Source organism: Ascaphus truei, chromosome 1 (assembly GCF_040206685.1).
Source record: "Ascaphus truei isolate aAscTru1 chromosome 1, aAscTru1.hap1, whole genome shotgun sequence".
Classification (NCBI taxonomy): domain Eukaryota; kingdom Metazoa; phylum Chordata; class Amphibia; order Anura; family Ascaphidae; genus Ascaphus; species Ascaphus truei.
In genome coordinates, this window is record NC_134483.1 from 55,712,523 (window position 1) to 55,730,160 (window position 17,638).

The following is a 17,638-nucleotide window of genomic DNA, read 5'->3' on the forward strand; positions in this document are numbered from 1 at the left end:
TTTTGAATCATTATTGTTGTGCAAGCTCATACAATATTGAGGGTGCTAATTGTAGATTTTTGGTACCCAGGCGAAATTTGCTGCTGTTTTATTGTGAAAAATACTTTTGAAGACATTGGCACATTGGGAGTCCTTTGACTTAAGGTCACATCGCCCTTTCTATACTACTGTTTTGAAAAATGGTGGCGACAGTCGCACAATTTCATTGTCACCTGGTGAAAATGTAGCATTTTTGCATGTTCCTGGGAAATGTGAACTTTTGCAAAACACAAACTTAGGGAAAAAATAGCAACAAAAATTTGCAAAGCTTATTTCAACATGTTTGCATAGTGCATAATAGGGAGTTTAATACATTGGAATTAACACACAATAGATCTGTAGAACTTATGGAGTTTGTCTATGAATTATTACTGTGAAAATATGCCAGTCTTGTGATTAGTGAATCCTTTGTTAGCAATTCATCTCAACAATCACATTGTATAAAGCAACACAACAGGTTCAGAAGAAGACAGAGCTTGTCAGGGGTGTTTCTGGCATCCACTTATCATAGTGACATTAAATGTTTTGGACATTGTTTGTGTAAATTGATCTTGGTTAGAGAGGGTTAGGGTTCCTTACAATAAATCCGATCTCAGACACGCCATTAGAAAGGGTTGGGGTTGATTACAATACATCTGATCTCAGATGTGCTATTAGAGAGGGGTTGGGGTTCCTCAGACTTTTACAATGTAATTAGAGGGTTCATTAAAAATAAAATGTTAGAAACATAGGTAGTATAGTGATTACTTGTGTCATTTAGTATATAGGGCTATTTACAAAAGCATGCAATCACTGAGTTTTTGAAATAAACGCGGAAGACCTCTTGAAAATATCTGTAAACAGACTTCTTCAAAATGGGCTTATCTCTGTGACTATAGTACTGTGGATTTTGTTCCATCAATAGTGGACTAGTTCATCATTTTACCCTGAATGATATGTATTTTTCCTAAGGCAGCCCTGTAGTCTTCTATTCCCATTCATAAACACATACAGTACTATACCACACTGGGCTAATGATGTTTTTCCTGTTGGTCTGTGTCCAAGTTATAGGATTTGCAGGAAATAATTTGCTGTAGGGGGAACTTATATCACCAAAATTCTCAGTAAACCATTCGTTTTTTTAAGCTTTGCGAGTATTTGCTACTGTTTATGACTTATGACATTTCCAAAACTGTCAGATGTTTCAATTTACAAAACTCACACCCTGCCGTACAGGAAATTATAATACAATAAGTGCACCAAACAAAATCAGAAAGGAAAGGAAATCCCTGCCCAGGAGAGCTTACAATCTAAGTGGTATGTTGGGACTTACAGAGACAGCAGGTGAGGGAATGAGTTCAGTAGATGGCTGTGCTTGACCACAATGATTGGTAGGAGTAACTCTGGGTGTGGGACAGTAGCCATGAGTCCAGGCTATTGAAATGCTTCATTTAAGAGGTGAGTTCTAAGATTTTACTTAAAGGTGGAGAGTGAAGGTACTTGGGGTGTAGAAAAAAGTTTTAAGGCAAGAGAGCTCTAGCAGTGAAAGGGGTGGAGAGGAGACAGTTATGGATTGGATTTATGAGTGTTGATGAGTGAGGAAAAGTAGTGTTGTTTGGACTTAGAAACAGCAGAGTTAAAACTGGAGAGGAGTAAATTTATAGTGCAGAAAATCAGACTGAGTGAGATTTCTTCCATCGGCGTTCAGAGGCGTGAGTGCAAGTGCGAAAGTAGTATGCATGTGAAAATCGCCAAGGCCATGGGTTAGAGGGACGGGTGTGCCTCAGCGGAGAAGGGGCATATAGATCAAGAGAGGAGGAGAGGATAGAGTTGTAAGAGTTGACAAGATTGTCAGTTTCAGAGGAAGGAGAGAGAGAAGAGGTTAGTATTTAGGGTAGATGTCAGAGCAGATGGGTCAATGAAGTGAAGGTAGAACAGTAGCGAGTGGAACAGGTACGAGGGGGTGAGAGGAATCAGTAGTGGTGAATGATAGGAGGAGATGGTCAGAGAGTGGAAGGGGGTAGATAGAGAAAATAGAAGGGAGCAGTTTTTTGTAAAGACCAGGTAATGACCATCCTTGTGGGTGCTGGAATTGGTCTATTGGTGATGGCCAAAGAAGGAGGTTAAAGAGTGTAGACGAAAAGCACAGGAGACTGAGGGATCATCAATATGACTGTTCAAGTCCTCCAAGTAAAAGGATAGGAGAGGAGAGAAAGAAGGAAAATCAGGATTCAAAGTTAGAGAGAAAGGTGGAGGTACAGGATGTAGAGGTAGGCGGTCTGTAGATGACTGCCATGTGCAGAGAGAGAGGGTAGAAAAGCTGGACAATGTGAACCTCAAAGCAAGATAATAAGACAGATGGAGGCATAGAGCGGAGCTGATATTGGCAGTGTTAGGAGCCCATTGGGGCATCGAGTGAGAGAGAAAGAAGTGAAGAGAGTGAGAGCAGAAGAGGTTGTGTACAGCCAGAGCTTTGTTAGTCAGAGAGCGGACATTCTAGAGAGCAAAGGAGAAGGGAAAAAAAAGGATGGGAGACAGGCAATGGGTGTAAAGTTAAGTGATCACACCCTTAGCAGGGAAGGAGGAGAAGGCCGGGTGAAGTGGGCGAGAGCAGGTGTATATATTGCTGGGTCCAGGTTAAGGAGAGATATCCCCAGCTTCAAGAAGGAGTAGAGAGAAAGGAGGTGAGAAGTAGATTTGTGGGGGTTCTCCTCCCCTGTGCCTCAAAGATCCATCCAGTCTTGTCTTTCAGGTCGTCTTAATCAATTACTTCTAAGACTACAAATTCAAACAGGTTCATAATTTCTCCCTGTAATTTGTAGAATTTAGTCATTTGGCTGAGATGCATTCACTTGCGTTACATCTCACGCATGTGCAAGAGCAGTGCTAGTATACGTATACATTTCAAATGTTTTACGACATGCAAAAAGAAAACTCTTATACATGAAAATGCGTTTTTAACTCTGATTGTATATGTAACTCTGTCTACGTTTAAGTTGAATTACATGCTACGTAAAATAAATAGATACAAAAAGAATAATACAATTTCAAATATTACACAAAAACAGAATTCATTAGATCAGCATATATTTTTTCTGTCTGTAAATTTCTGTTTGTCTGTTAAATTAATTTGTTAATTTTCTGTTCTTGCACGAGGTCTCTCCGGCTGCAAATAAACCATTGTGCTTACTTGTTAGTGCTGTCTTCCACATCGTCATATATCTCTTGGTCATTTTCAGCTGACCTTATTGGCATCGCCATTATTGTTTTTTTCCTTTTCAGTGAATCATAGTCAATATTCACTGTAGTTGTTTTGATATAACCGTCTGAAACAAATGAAATAGGTGTTCAGCAAAATATTGTGTACCATATAACTAGACATCCATAACTATATATTAAGGCAGTCATTTAGGAATACAGGCAGTCCTCGGTTATCCGACACAATGCGTTACTCAAAATGGCGTTGTAAAGCGAAACGTTGTAAAGCGAAACACGTTTTCCCATAGGAACACTGTTTAAATTAAAGGTTCCGTTCCTGAAGGCATTTTTAACACTAAAATACACCAAATATTTTATGCAGGCAATAAGATATGCAGCACACACATAAATGATATAGTGTATATACTGTATTATATATATATAATATAACATAATAAATAATATTTTATATAGTATTATATAATATTATATAGTATAATATTATATATATACGCTGTTACGACGCATTGCAACGTTGTTTATGTGAATGTGTATATATATACACACACACAACGTTGCAAAGCGTCGTAAGAGCATTGGATAAGCCATTTTGGCGTTGTAAAAATGAATATAGGTATGCATTGCATAGCGTTGGATAAGCCATTCGTTGTAAAGCGAAGCGTTGTAAAACGAGGACTGCCTGTACGTATCTGTAATCAGTGAAATATTTACGGTCACATTATTAGGCATTGCTAAGACATCTTATGGTGCCATAGGATACTGAACTGTACGCTGCATTTACTTGAATATAACTGTTTTATGGCTTAGCACCTCTTACAATCTTGTCTGTAGGAGCATGATTAGCTGCAAACGTTTATCAGTATGTGCTGTTGGGTTTGACGTCTTAACAATGTGAGAACATGACGGTTTCTGTGAATTTCTTTACTTAAATATGTATTGTAATTATTCAGATATTTTGACAGTCTCTTTTTTGATAGCTGATGTTTTTTATTTAACGATTTATACACATCATACACAGTTCTGGAATATTCTAAGAGATGATTTCCAAAACAACGCACCACGCAGCAAATGAACTGTTTGACCATAAACATTACTTACAACATCCTTTCATTCTAGCCAGCCACTTTCCTTCAGGATTGTCTGTAATGCGGATTATTTCAATCTGATCTCCTTGCTTGACACTGAGCTCGTTTTTTCCACCCTTATAATCAAGGCAAGCATTTACCTGGTGGATGACTTCAATAAGCCCTGTTAGCTGCAATCACAATTAAGGGACGCATTATTTATAAGAAAGAAGAAGTAGAAATGTACTCATTTTGCATATATTTTGCATTCAGCTCAGTTGCACGACTGAGACAACGGAAACCAAAATGGGAATTACTGTATATATCAGAAGAATAACATTCATGAGGTATTTACGATTGTCCCTTCACTGTTTGTACCTTTATATTATATAATGTTAAATCTATGAACTGATTATTGTGTTTTGTTAATTTTATTTTCAATTGCTATTAGAAGTAAGGATTTTTGAATATATAGTTTTTGGCCTCAAATATGGACACAATAATTAGAAGTGGCATATGAATGGTTGCTTGAGTAGTTTTTGCTTGTTTTTCACCACGCCAGAAGTTTTGTTATACCATGTCTCCTTGAGAAACCAATATCTGCATCTATGTCTTCAGGCCTTCTGCCTATCTTTCTGAGACGGATTTTCATGGTGATAGGACACATATGTTGTGGTGTTAGAGCAGATCAGAAACAATATTGAACTAAGCACTACTAGCACTTCATACCATAGAAAACAGCAGATAACCACTTCTGGACGTGTAAGCTGTAAGACTGCCTTCTGACATACAGTAACAACACCCCTTCCTATTCTTTGCACAATGATACTCTGTCTTGCTTGGTAGTCTAATACAGACATCTTGAATTTTATAGTGTCTTCCAGTGCTGGAGGATGTACAGAATTGTGGCAGAAGACTGCTAAGTAAATATGGCCCCATGTGTATTGATTGTAACATGTCCTCAGCTTTAGATCTGACAGTTTTTCTATACACCGCCAGGTCTGTAGATTGCTGGAAATGTTCTGGCTTCTGAGCCCAGGAACTGGCTCTAATTCCTTTTTATATAGTGAAGAAGTGCCACTGACTGGCTCCCGTAGACCATGAAACTCTCTGCTCTGTCAGATATGTACATTAAACTCTCAGGCCCGCCACTAGCATTCGCCACCAGGCCTGGGGCAGTTGGTCCCTGGCGCTTCTCATCCTGATGAGGGCCTTGGAAACTCTTTCACTGTCTCCACTGAAACCTTTCACAGTGTTGATACAAACTTAATGGTTCATTCAGTAAAGGCCTGTAGTCAACTTCAGTATGTCTATAATGCTTTGTGAGTAGCCTCCAACACCACAATGAGTAGTACTGAAACACAAAGTGTGTAACTGTAATTTGGGAACCTTTAGTTATTGACAAATCTAAAGCAGCAATACATTTTTAATTTTTTGTTAATTTTTGTTATTACAGGATTGATGCAGGGGGTCTTCAAAGCTGAACCCCATAAATGTCAGCTTAGGGGACCGCCTGCTTCCAGAATTATTTACCTCTGTAGCAGTGCCTGTATTTCTGTGGAGTTGAAATGACCCGGTCACGTGGGCCAATAGGAAGTCAAACTGGATGACACCCTGGCTTCCTATTGGCCCGTGTGAAAGGGTAATTTCGACGCCACCATTTCGATTGGCACACACTTCCCTTGGCTTCATAGATACCGGCACCCTTATGGAGGTAAGTATCTCTGGAAGCAAGGGGTCCCTGGGCTGCAATTAACGATGTTCAGCTTTGGAGGCCCCCTGCTTCAATCCTGTAATAAAAAATAAAAAAACAATAAATGAAACCTGTGTTGCTGCTTTAAACATCTTGGATTCTATCAGAACTGCAACAAGGGATGTGTGATGTAGAAGAACTCCACATAACATTCACACTCTGTGAAAGCAGATAATGATGTAATGCATTGCATTGTTACCCCAGATAATATAACATGTTATGTTATGATGCAGAAGATCGCAGAGAGTATTCAGATGATTCAATGGCAGTGTTGCTGCACAAAATAAATAATAAGATCTATTTCCTTTTTGATATTGAAACTTGTAACATTGTCGCAGTGCAGGATTTAGGTTGTCCCCAGAAAATCCCTGCCGCAAAGGCAAAAGGTATTCTTACAAAATAAACCTGAATAAAGCAACAATCTGTACACATTTGATTTAAAGTGTAAACAGAAATATGCTTACTTTGAATCGTTTTCTAATTTCCTGTTCCTTCTTTTCTTTTTCCTTCTGCTCCTTTTTGGCTTGCTCCAATCTTTTCTTTTCCTCCTTGTCTTTCTTTGCTTCTTGTTCCCTTCTATTTTGTACACTAAAAATAAATATCAACGTAAAGTATATAGCAGTAACAGTAAGAAGTAGTTATATTTCATTTACGTCGTTGGCATTTTTGGTAGTTGTCTGCTCCAAACACATAAAAGTATAGTTAGGTGAATTTTTTTATGGCTTCGATTTGGAAATAGGATATGATAAAGGAATCAGTGAAAGTATTAGGGGCCTATGCTATAAGTGTTCATAAGCCACCTATCGAGCACTTATCGGCCAAAATGCCTACTGCTATTCAGTAAGCCTCGATAAGTGGGCGATCGATCCTCAGGTGGTCCCCGCGGGTGTCTGTGGGTCCTCGGCTGGTCTGCGGTACCAACCCTGTGGCCCAAATCTTTTTTCCAATACATTTAAATAAATACACCCCCCCAACACATACAGTACAGTAATGGGCACCACCTGAGGACCCCCGGACACCCGCGGGGACCAACCAAGGGCCCACAGACATTTAAATGTCCTGCGTCACGTGACCGTGGGAATAAAATGCATAGGAGATACTGGCACTCCATATCGGGGCCTGTGTCTCGGGAAGCAGGAAATCAACGTGTTTCTGCTCCGGGGACCCCCTGCTCATCTACACTAGTAATAAAATGTATATTAAAAAACATTAATTTTGGGTGAGATTTGCCCAGGGAGAGGCTGCTCTCTCTAAGCAGCTCTCTCTGCAGCAGAAATAAATCGCCGGGTAAGGCCTTTTCAGAGAGGGGTTCTTCACATCGCCGGCTACTCGCCCGTTTTGGGAATTTTGCTATCACAGGTAATCGAGGCTTTCTGAATACCGTGAGAGCAACGCTGAAAAAAATGGTGATTTAAATGGCCCGACGATTTTTTTTTAATGAACGCTTATAGCATGGGCCCCATAATGTCTATTTCTTTTCTGATTCAGAATGTAGAATTTGGTCTAAATGTTAACAATTTTTCTATTGATGCTAAAATGACATCTGATGACTTCAAATCTTTCAAAGTTCTGCATTACAACTACAAAAAACAATTAGCATTTAGACCAGGCTTAACAGGAATTAACTCCCTATTTGCTTGGTTTACCAATCATACAAATATGTGTTCAGTGCAACTGTGCATGTTTTCATGATAACTACATAAGCAATAGTAATGCAGTTACAATTACTGTATTTTTAAAGGACTCTGTCTAAACATTAAGAATATTAACACAAGTAAATTGTGATACCAACCTTCTTCATGTCAAGTTTACAAGTATAGCAGACAATAAGATGGTTTACACAATATATTAATACTAATCACTAATATTGAAGAACTACAGTATAAGAATCTTATAATTAACATTGACAGTGAAATGGACAAGCAATAATTGAAGATGTTTGAAACGGTACTGTACCTCTCTTCATCTATCCCTTCATAGAACTCTTCACTGCCTTCTAGACTCTGAAATAAAAAAATATTACGATATATTAACTTGATATAAGCACTTTCTATTGTTTGCTCAACTTGTTCTATTTCATTGAGCATCTGGAATGCAACTTAGCACCAGTTTACAGTGTTAATTCATGAGCAGAGTAATTTGTTAGGATGTCTGACAGTAAGCAAAAGAAAAAGAAAACGTACTATTTCATCGTCATTGCCAGCAGTTGAATGACCTGAAAAATAGAATGGACATTTTGTTTGTAATATTTTTAGATATTACTGTTATTAATGGTTTCATATCTATTAGTCTATCAAGACTTCATTCACTTTAACACCTTATTGGTGCACTTCAAGATCTTGCCTAGGGGGTTATTTAAATAATGTCAGTTACATATAAAATACACAACAGTGTCTGCTCCTCATGCCCTGGACCTCATACAATTTTCTTTACCCCGCTGGGTCCTGTTGTACATCGATAGATCGTTCTGCACGAGTACACCCCCGAAATACTGTCTGAATTGTTTTAATGTTTGTTTTCTAAATAAAATGTAATCAATAAATACAACCCACGCCAAAGTGGAGGCATTCTGAACTTCAGAAAAGATTCTCACCTAGAAAAATGAAACTCATTACCCCAACTGCACAGCTTCAAACCATGGTTTTGTAAAAGGGAAATTATTTCAAACCTTTTTAGCTTTGAGCCATGATTTGCATGTCCTTTAATCACTGACATAGAAGTAATTCCCCCCAAATATAAAGAGCGTGTTTATGTTCTGCTGCTCTATATCTTGCTTTTCATCTGATGAAAAACTTTAGTTTTTGTTGTGTTTTCACCTGTCTATTATTTCACTAGCAATTTTGTGTGTTTGTGTGTAGTGTAACGGCCATTTTAATTTCCCACAGAGGCACCTTTTTAGCCAATTCTCCAGCATACAATTACAGAATTGAAAAAGAGGGACATTGGTAAAAATAGGATCAATGGTAACAGTACTTCACAATGGTAAATAGAAAGAAAACGTTTATTTTTATGGTGAGCAAAGGGGATTGCTTGAGGTGTGTGTAGTGGGCTGATCACATCTACTACCAATTCTCTCAAAGCATAAGAAAAAAAGCTTCCCTGATCTGTGGTGACAAGTTGAATGACTTCAAAGTGTAATTGTAAAGAGCTTTTCCCTTGAGAATCATTAAATACATACACAGTGTTATTAAACTGTATAAATTATACATACCTTCATGTTCAATATCATCATAATTGTCTTCATCAGCTGGAGTCCTGTAAAGATTTCTAAATGTTTAGATTTCTTTCTGTAAATAGCATAACCAGCGCATTTGTTATACCTTAGGCTGAGTCCATGCTCCCTGCTTGCTCGCCGAGGCGCGCTGAGGTTCAGGGAAAGCGGGTGCTTTCCCTGGCCTTGCGGTTGCTTACCGCACGCCGTCAGCGGGCCGTCAGGGGGCGGGCCGGGGGCGGGCGCGTCACTGGCCGGGGGTGGGCCATTGACGTCACGGAGCTGGTTCGCCCTCATTGGGCGAACCGCTCACGTGACCGGCCTGTCGCGCCGGCAAGCGGGGGAATTAATAATTCCCCTAAGACCTGCGATTCCGCAAGCTCGCGGAAGCGCAGGTGAGCCCCTACTAAAGCCGCTCTAATTGAGGCTGTAGGGGCTCAGTGCTGAGCGGGAGCGCGCGTCAGCACGCTTCCGCCAGCAAGCAGTAAACATGGCCGAGGCCTTATTCATTATAAAATGTGAACACAAATACTGTACAAGCATTCATGGTTTTTGCATGATCTGCTTAATATTTTATTTATTTAACAAATGTTTTACCAGGAAGTAAGACATTGAGCGTTAACGCATGTTTTCAGGTATGTCCTGGGCACAGAGTTAATAGTTAAAGTTAAAAGTATATACAGTTTGTATGTGCATGTATATTTTTTTTATTTCTATAGCGCCAACAATGTATTTGCTATACAAAATACAGTGAATATAACACAATTAGTAAATAATTAGTAATAAGGAGTCTTCAGCACTCAAAATAGAAAGCTACAGTGAACAAGGGACTGCACAAAGGTCCCCAAGGAAATAATATCCCCAAAATGTCAAATGAAAACATCCCATTTAATAGAACAAGCAATTTAAAATATCACAGTGGATCATCCAAAAAAAAGAAAAGATGGAAAAAAACAAGATCTAAAAAAATGTATAGGACAGATGAAAAAGAATACACAGGGGAGGTCGGAACAGGAAATGCAAACATTGGAATGAGCTACAGTAAGTAACAAGGCTATATACTGTATTAAAGCACATTGCGGGGTGCTAGGGTAGGGCAAAAATAAAGGGTGACTAAGAAGAGCAATATACTACACAAAGGTATAGGAAATAAGGGGGCAAAGCATTGGGGAAACCCCTTCAATTGTCCCGTTCCCACCGATCCTTACCAGACCATGGTACTTTTCCCTTATAGTCCTTCAGAGCAAAGAACACTGCTGAAAAAAATCCTTAATGCCTCCCCTGGTCAGTAAGAGCCGTCTGCACTTCCATAACACAATTAGTGCATCAAATGAGTACACTATAGGAAACGAAATCCCTGCCCCAGAGAGCTTAACATGTAAGTGGTATGTTGGGGTTGCTTACAGAGACAGTAGAGCTGTATGTGAGTGAGCGCAGTGAATGGCAGTAGTTATACGTTCAGGCTACTGAAATGCTTCAGCGTGTTTTTAGATTTGACTTGAAGGTGACTAGAGAAGGTGTTTTGGCATATACTGAGGATAAGGTAAAACCATAGGCCAACTCCAGTCCTCAAGGGCCACCATGCAGTAAAAAGGTTTCACGCTATAGAGAACAATAGAGGTGAAAGATTGTGGAAAAGTGAGTTACGAGCAGAGCGCTGGTGACAAGCAGGGGTATAGTGAGAAATCAAAATTGATATATAGAGTGAGACAGAAGCGTATAGAGCCTTGAAAGTGAGGAGAACATTGTAGGTGATACAAAATGTGATGGGAAGACAGGAGGAATTGAGCAGGTACTATTATCGGATAAATTATTCTAGCTGCAGCAATTTGGATATACAGTATTACAAGTATAACAAGGGAGAAAGTTGTAATAATAATCTTTTGTCTACTCTCGGCCACTAGATGGGGTATCTGACCTATCTTTTAAATAGTACATTGAGCACATTTTCACGCTAGGCATTGTTAGGGTTCCTAGGTTTGTGAAGCAGCATAAAACATACTAACACACTCATGGGTATTTTATCTTTCCTGAAGCCTGGCATTCTGAGCTGCAACCGTGGCAGTGCTATTATCTGACCATTGTCTGTTCAACATACAGGACACCTACAAGCTCATATTGAACCCCCAAAATAACCACAACATATTTCTAAGCATATAAGTGTCACAGAGGAGTGCTACTGAGCATGGCAATATATATTTAAAACCAGAGACAGAACATGAAACACAGACAGAGCTCAGTGCACATCCAGTGAAACTTATACACGGTACAGTGCCTAAATATATATGTAGGCACTGTACCGTGTATAGGTTTCACTGGATGCGCACTGAGCTCTGTCTGTGTTTCATGTTCTGTCTCTGGTTTTAAATATGTATCGCATGCTCAGTAGCACTCCTCTGTGACACCTATATGCTTATCTATATATTGTAGTTATTTTAGGGATTTAATACGAGCTTGCAGGTGTCCTGTATGTTTTACACATCTTGTTCAGCTGGTCTTAGCTGATTGGAAGGTGGCTCTTCCTATCTTGTTGAAGCTCACCCTTTCAACATTTAAATGGTTAAAAGCTCACTCCATAGCATCTCCCACTCTCAGGGGAACTTGCCTGCTTGCAGCATGATTGTGACAAATCTAATACAGAGTGCTTTTCCTGGTAATGTACAGGTTAATAAAAGCTTCAATCAGACTTAGAACTATGCAACTAATTTTGACAGATTTATTATAAATATTCTTCCTGGTAATGCACAGGTTATTAAGAATTTATATTAGTGTTAGGGACCCTTGAGATGTGGTCTGCCGTGTAGTGGCTCAGGGGCTTACAACACTTTGGCCAAAATGTTAAACTAAAAGACCATTTTATTTAATAGATATCTATACATATATATTTAGGCACTGTACCGTGTATAAGTTTCACTAGATGTGCACTGAGCTCTGTCTGTGTTTCATGTTCTGTCTCTGGTTTTAAATATACATTGTCTGTTCAGCAAGTCAGCTCAGTATGTTTCAGTTTCATCCCTAGTGTTTTCCTCATAGTCATAATCTCCTATTTCTTCAATCTAGCTTTGTTAAAGCAAAATTCAAGGTATACAAAATAAATGCGCAAATTTATGATTTATGTTCACCACAAGGCAACTTCCAAATGATGATTTATTAAAATTAATCCAAACCCGGTTAGTACAACTCTGTACAACAATGTAAATTCTGTGAGCCTGAAAGTATGTTACAGCTAAACACCTTTTAGCACAATAGGTTCCAAGTTCTAGATAAACAACTAAATGGCAATACAGTAAAATAGCTGATATATAGGATGCAGTTTTGGTCTTACTTGACCATATCATATGGACTACCAGGTGTCAATAGGTACTTTAACGCTGTAAGTATAATTTGTATCACACTGATGATAGCTGTGCCTATATGTGGTACAAGGGACGGCTTTGTGTCAATTTGGCTGGCCAATGATTTAGATGTTGATTTGATACCACCTAAGGCATAATCATTCAGAACTGATGTGGCACAAACATTGTCAATGTGATACATATTTCCCTTACACTTTAATCAACATTACTAATTTGAGCTTATATCCTTCTAACAATGTTTGTCGTCTGCAAAATAAGATATTTTGTATTTGGCTAAAATCAATCTGTGAGGTCTCCTACGGCCACACTACATTATCCCAAGCTCTGGGGACCCCTGTTTTAGAAGAATTTGCCTTTGAAAACTCCTAGTTAAACTTACAAATATTAACTAGAAAATGGAGACATTGGGGTCTACGGGACAGCCTGTCTCGCCCCTCAGCTGACAACTTTTAGGCCCATTGCAGTGTAACCCAAAAGGCTAAAGAGGTGGGCCTGTCCAACATACAAACCAACCAATGGGGCATGCATCCTCCACTCTGCGCAACCAATTAAGTCCACGTAACTACCCCACAAAATATGCTTCAAAGCATCACAGCAAATTTTTCTTGGCCTTGATACATCGACTCCCATTGATCATGTCTTCTAATCATAGCTATGTATTTTTCATAGGTCTAATTAGGTTATATTATAATTTCCTTTGCAAATGTATACCAGGACGTCTGATGTGAGCTAAAGAAGAGCTAGGCAATCATGTAGTGGTTAATAATAAAAGCCAATAATACTTTGAATACAGTTGAAAGTTTCACATTTTCGTACCTAAAGGGTGTGCTAGTAAAAGTGGAACTATAAAGAATAATAAGTATTAGCACCAGTGGTCTTTTTTTGTAGGCAAGAGGTTGCTAGAACCCACACTAGAAAAGTGAACTAATATCTAAGCTACTAAACTAATTCAGTATTAAATAAAGAAATGTGGTAGGAAAAGCATTTATCCAACCCCAGGTAGTATTACAGCCCCGTTCCTAAAAAATGCTAAATCATTACATGGAGTTTCTTGTTGATCCCTAAAAAAGATGCCAGAGCTCCCACCCCAAAAATGAATGGAACTACATTTCCCCAGGATCTCCGAGAAAAAGAATCCTGTGAGATAGTAAGGAAAATACTTGAAAACGAGAGGTAACTCTCAATGTATTACTTCCTGATAAAATATTTTATAAATAAAAATAAAAATAAAAGAGAACAGAAGTAAAAAGCGATATGAAAATTAGTACTTACACGGACTCAATAGGTCTGATGTTTCTGGGAGGTAAATTAGGAAGGAACGTAGAAGGTGGAGGCTGTTTGGCTACGAAAGAGCTTGTCGGTGGTGGTCCACCTTGGGCTACAGGTATATATGGTGTTGGAGGTGGAGGTAACACGGTGGATAGTGCTGATGAATATGTTGTCTTCTGTTCATTGCTTACTCCTTTGCTGCTTCCTGAAACAAACAATAAAATTAATTCTAAGGATAGGCACTGTCCCTGGTATTGTGGCTTTGGTCCTAAAAATATTTTTAATTTGTTTTTTTTTTCCCGGAATGGTTTTGGATTTGTAAACAATTATAAAAGAACAAAACTCACAAAAATTAGGATCTCGTAATGTTGGCTTTGTTTTTTTAATCTAACTTTTGTGCAGAATCTTGTATGTTTTTTTTTGCAAAGAAAAAAAATGTACCCAGTTTTAAAAAAAAGTCTGGGTTTTGGTTTGTATTTCGCTTGGATTCGAAAATTCATCCTGAAGTTCAACTCCAAGGGCTGCTCAAGTAGGACTCAGCCTGAATGAAGTAGAACTGTTTACATAAGCTTAGGGGGGGAGGGGTGGCAGTCATGTGATCAATTCTGTAGCAGCCACATGACAGTAAATGCCGGTGGAGACTCACCATATTCAATAAGATCTTTCATCCTTAGGATTACATTCTGCTCTGATTTTACTACCTTACATAATTTAGTGTCATCAGCAAAGATGCAGACTTTGCTCTCTATGTTAAAAAGTAGGGATCCCAGTACCAACCCCGGAGGTACTCACAACTTTAGTCCAAGCTGAAAATGTTCCATTTACACTATAACAACTCTCTGTCTATCCTTCAACTAGTTTTCAACCCAGGTGCAAATATTTTTACTGAGTCCAATTTGCTTTATTTTGTAATCCAACCTCTTGTGTGGCACTGTAGATAACATCAACTGCGTAACACTGGTCTAAATGTTTACTTACCTCCTCAGAAATTAATAAGGTTCGTTTGGCACGACCTATCCTTCATAAATTTATGTTGACTAATACTAATAATTTATTTTTATTCATTAGATGTTCAAGTAGCAGAGCCTGTGGAAATGGAGTCCTTGAATATTAAATGTAATATTGTTGATGCAAATTAGGAGCGCATAAGCCATTGAATACTTTAATTATATGATCTTACAGCGCATAAAGAAAGCATTAAAATCTCATATAAATGTGACATTTATAGATGATTTTTAATGTTACTTGTTCAGAAAATGTGATCACTAGAAGGATGTCACTATTCACTATGAAAAAGCATAAGAGGTAAATTCTTATAACCACAACCAGAATGCATTATGGTAAATATTACAGCAGGCATTCTTCCATTACACACACAAATAATAAAAAATAATAATCTAGAATCTAAAGGAAAACGATGCTGTTGTAACACAAGAACATGTATCACCCATTTTAATTGTGCCCAAAACACTATTGGTTAATTCCAATAATTTTAAAGACAGGTGTGGTACCACATGATGACAGCATTGCAGATCTAGAAAATGGTCAAACATGTTGGATTATGTTCAGCAGTAATATTATAAAGAAGAATGAGCTTTGCAGGTTGGGTATTGTATAGGGCTATGCTATAAGTTGTATACCTTTTATATAAAGCTGACTTATCAATACTCTATCATGTATTTGACAGACACAATAGTCTCTGCACCAAAGAGCTTGGAATGTATATATTTCAGATGCTTAAGGCTGCTAATGAGTAATGACCACTCAATTGATTACACAAGACCACAAAAAAAGTGCTGGGCTTGGATGTCATGTTTACCCATGATCCGGGAGAGCCTTAACCTTTCACTCCACCCACAACCAAAGCATCCACAATAAAGACAAAGAGGCCTGATTTGGAATTAACAAGGCCCCAGCTTTAATTGATAAACATTTTAACATTTTCATTTTGAGTTGGGTTTCCTGCCAGGCTGCTCCGTCATACGACCCAGCGCCCAACAGCAATGCTGCTGCTTGTAACCCCTACAATGTGCATTCCCTTATCAGCAGAGTTCAATTCCCCTCCAGGAAGACCGCTCCCTGACTACCGGTCCTCAGAGGCTATAGGACCATAAACAACACTGTTTACACCTTAAGAGTGCAGGCAGGCAATCCTATCCACTCAGCTGTGACAAATAAGAAAGGAAACACATGTCATTTACTAAACACATTAGCTTATTCCTCATATTCATAATTGATATCACATTTTCTGTTAAGTATTATTATAGCACTCAAACTGTTACCAATTCTTCTAATATTCCTCCCTTCCAACATATAATGTTTCCCTTTTAAATTTAAACTGGGTGAGGGAAGTGAGATGTGGGTCCCATGTGCCCATCGCAAGCCCCTTCCCTTATAGCGACGCACCCCTTGGCTGCTCTATTATAACCAGCAACGAAAGGGTGAAAGTAAGTAGATAAACGGGGGAGTGGAGAGCAGCAACTCTTCCTACTCCCTCACCTCTCTGTACCTCCCACATGACGCCTCGGCCCTAATGCAGCAGCTACTTTCCGTGGTCTGCGTCTTCCCAAACAGGCTGCTCTTTGCCCCGTGTCTATGGCTGTTTATTATGTTCATACAGTACATCATGTTCATTTTTTCATGCTGTTGGGGTCTTTCCCCCAGAGTATAACAAGCTTAACTGTGTAAGCATGTCAATATTGATGTAACTGCTGCCATACATAAAGGAGAATACAATCATTTTACTTTTTGTAAAGTTAGAGCAAGCAAATGAAAGAAACACTAAAATGTGCACCATGTGCTCTGTAACAAAATATGCATTAACAGACAACACAACAGCATCTCAATTTTACAAGGTAAGTATTGGTGGGTTCCAATGACCATCCAAGAGGAGTCCACAGTCCAATGGTACTATAGTGCCGACGAGTATCCTAAAACAAATCTGGGGCAATCACCAACAAGACCCAGGTACATGCTGGGTACATGCTGCAACATTTCTGCAGACAAACTAATAAATTAACAAATTGTAATCTAATTTCCCAATTTCAATGTAGCATTAAGTTTAAAAAAAAAAAAAAAAAATCTCAAGTGGCCAATTTCTGCATTTTTACAAAAGATTTGCACACAAGAAAAACCTTTTTGTGAAAAGTCCCAAATTCCGTGAAGTATATTTTATACAGGGACTTTTCTCAGATAATGCCACCAAAACATTACATTCTGATTGAGAGTTATGTGGCAGACTTTATTTTCCTACTGATATTTACTAACTTCTAAATAAGTAGTTACCGCTGTACAGCAAACACATACAGTACCGCAGCTTTTATTTGAACACTTCCCGCACGGCAGGATGCGTGCGGGAAGCGTGGTGACGCGGCTTGTTGCGGCGCACTGTGACGTCACAGTCATGTGCGCGCCCGGCTTCCCCGGCTTCCCCGACACCCCTGGAGTTTAAAGTGAGGTGAGCGGAGGTGCGGGGAAGCAGAGGGGCAGAGCAGGAGCCGGGTTCGGGGTCGGGAAGGGGGGCTAAAATGTGCCCGAAGTGGAGGGGGGGGGTGCGTGGAGGAAACGCGGCGGCGCGCGGTCTTGACTGGCGCCAGCCGGAGTAGATCCCGGCATGCCGCCGGCATTAGTTCAAGTAAAAGCTGCCGCTACTGTATGTACATTTTGGGTAGTAATGGGTAGATGTATTGATACAGGCCAAGTTTGACTAAAAGCCGAAATGTATCTTATGCCCTTATTAAGTGACTGG

At 39.1% G+C, this 17,638-nt stretch overlaps 1 protein-coding gene across 3 annotated transcripts in view; it reads right to left on the reverse strand.

Annotated features, from left to right (window-relative positions):
* The window catches only part of FYB1 (FYN binding protein 1), a 159,734-nt gene that overhangs the window by 28,592 nt on the left and 113,504 nt on the right, over window positions 1-17,638 (reverse strand). For all 3 annotated transcript variants that reach the window (XM_075588557.1, XM_075588566.1, XM_075588561.1), the window contains exons 3-9: window positions 13,894-14,095; window positions 9,266-9,309; window positions 8,238-8,269; window positions 8,011-8,057; window positions 6,519-6,642; window positions 4,336-4,492; window positions 3,209-3,344 (exon numbers count right to left, since the gene is read on the reverse strand). In XM_075588557.1, the coding sequence (XP_075444672.1) occupies window positions 3,209-3,344; window positions 4,336-4,492; window positions 6,519-6,642; window positions 8,011-8,057; window positions 8,238-8,269; window positions 9,266-9,309; window positions 13,894-14,095 (742 nt within the window). The remainder of the gene's footprint in view (window positions 1-3,208; window positions 3,345-4,335; window positions 4,493-6,518; window positions 6,643-8,010; window positions 8,058-8,237; window positions 8,270-9,265; window positions 9,310-13,893; window positions 14,096-17,638) is intronic.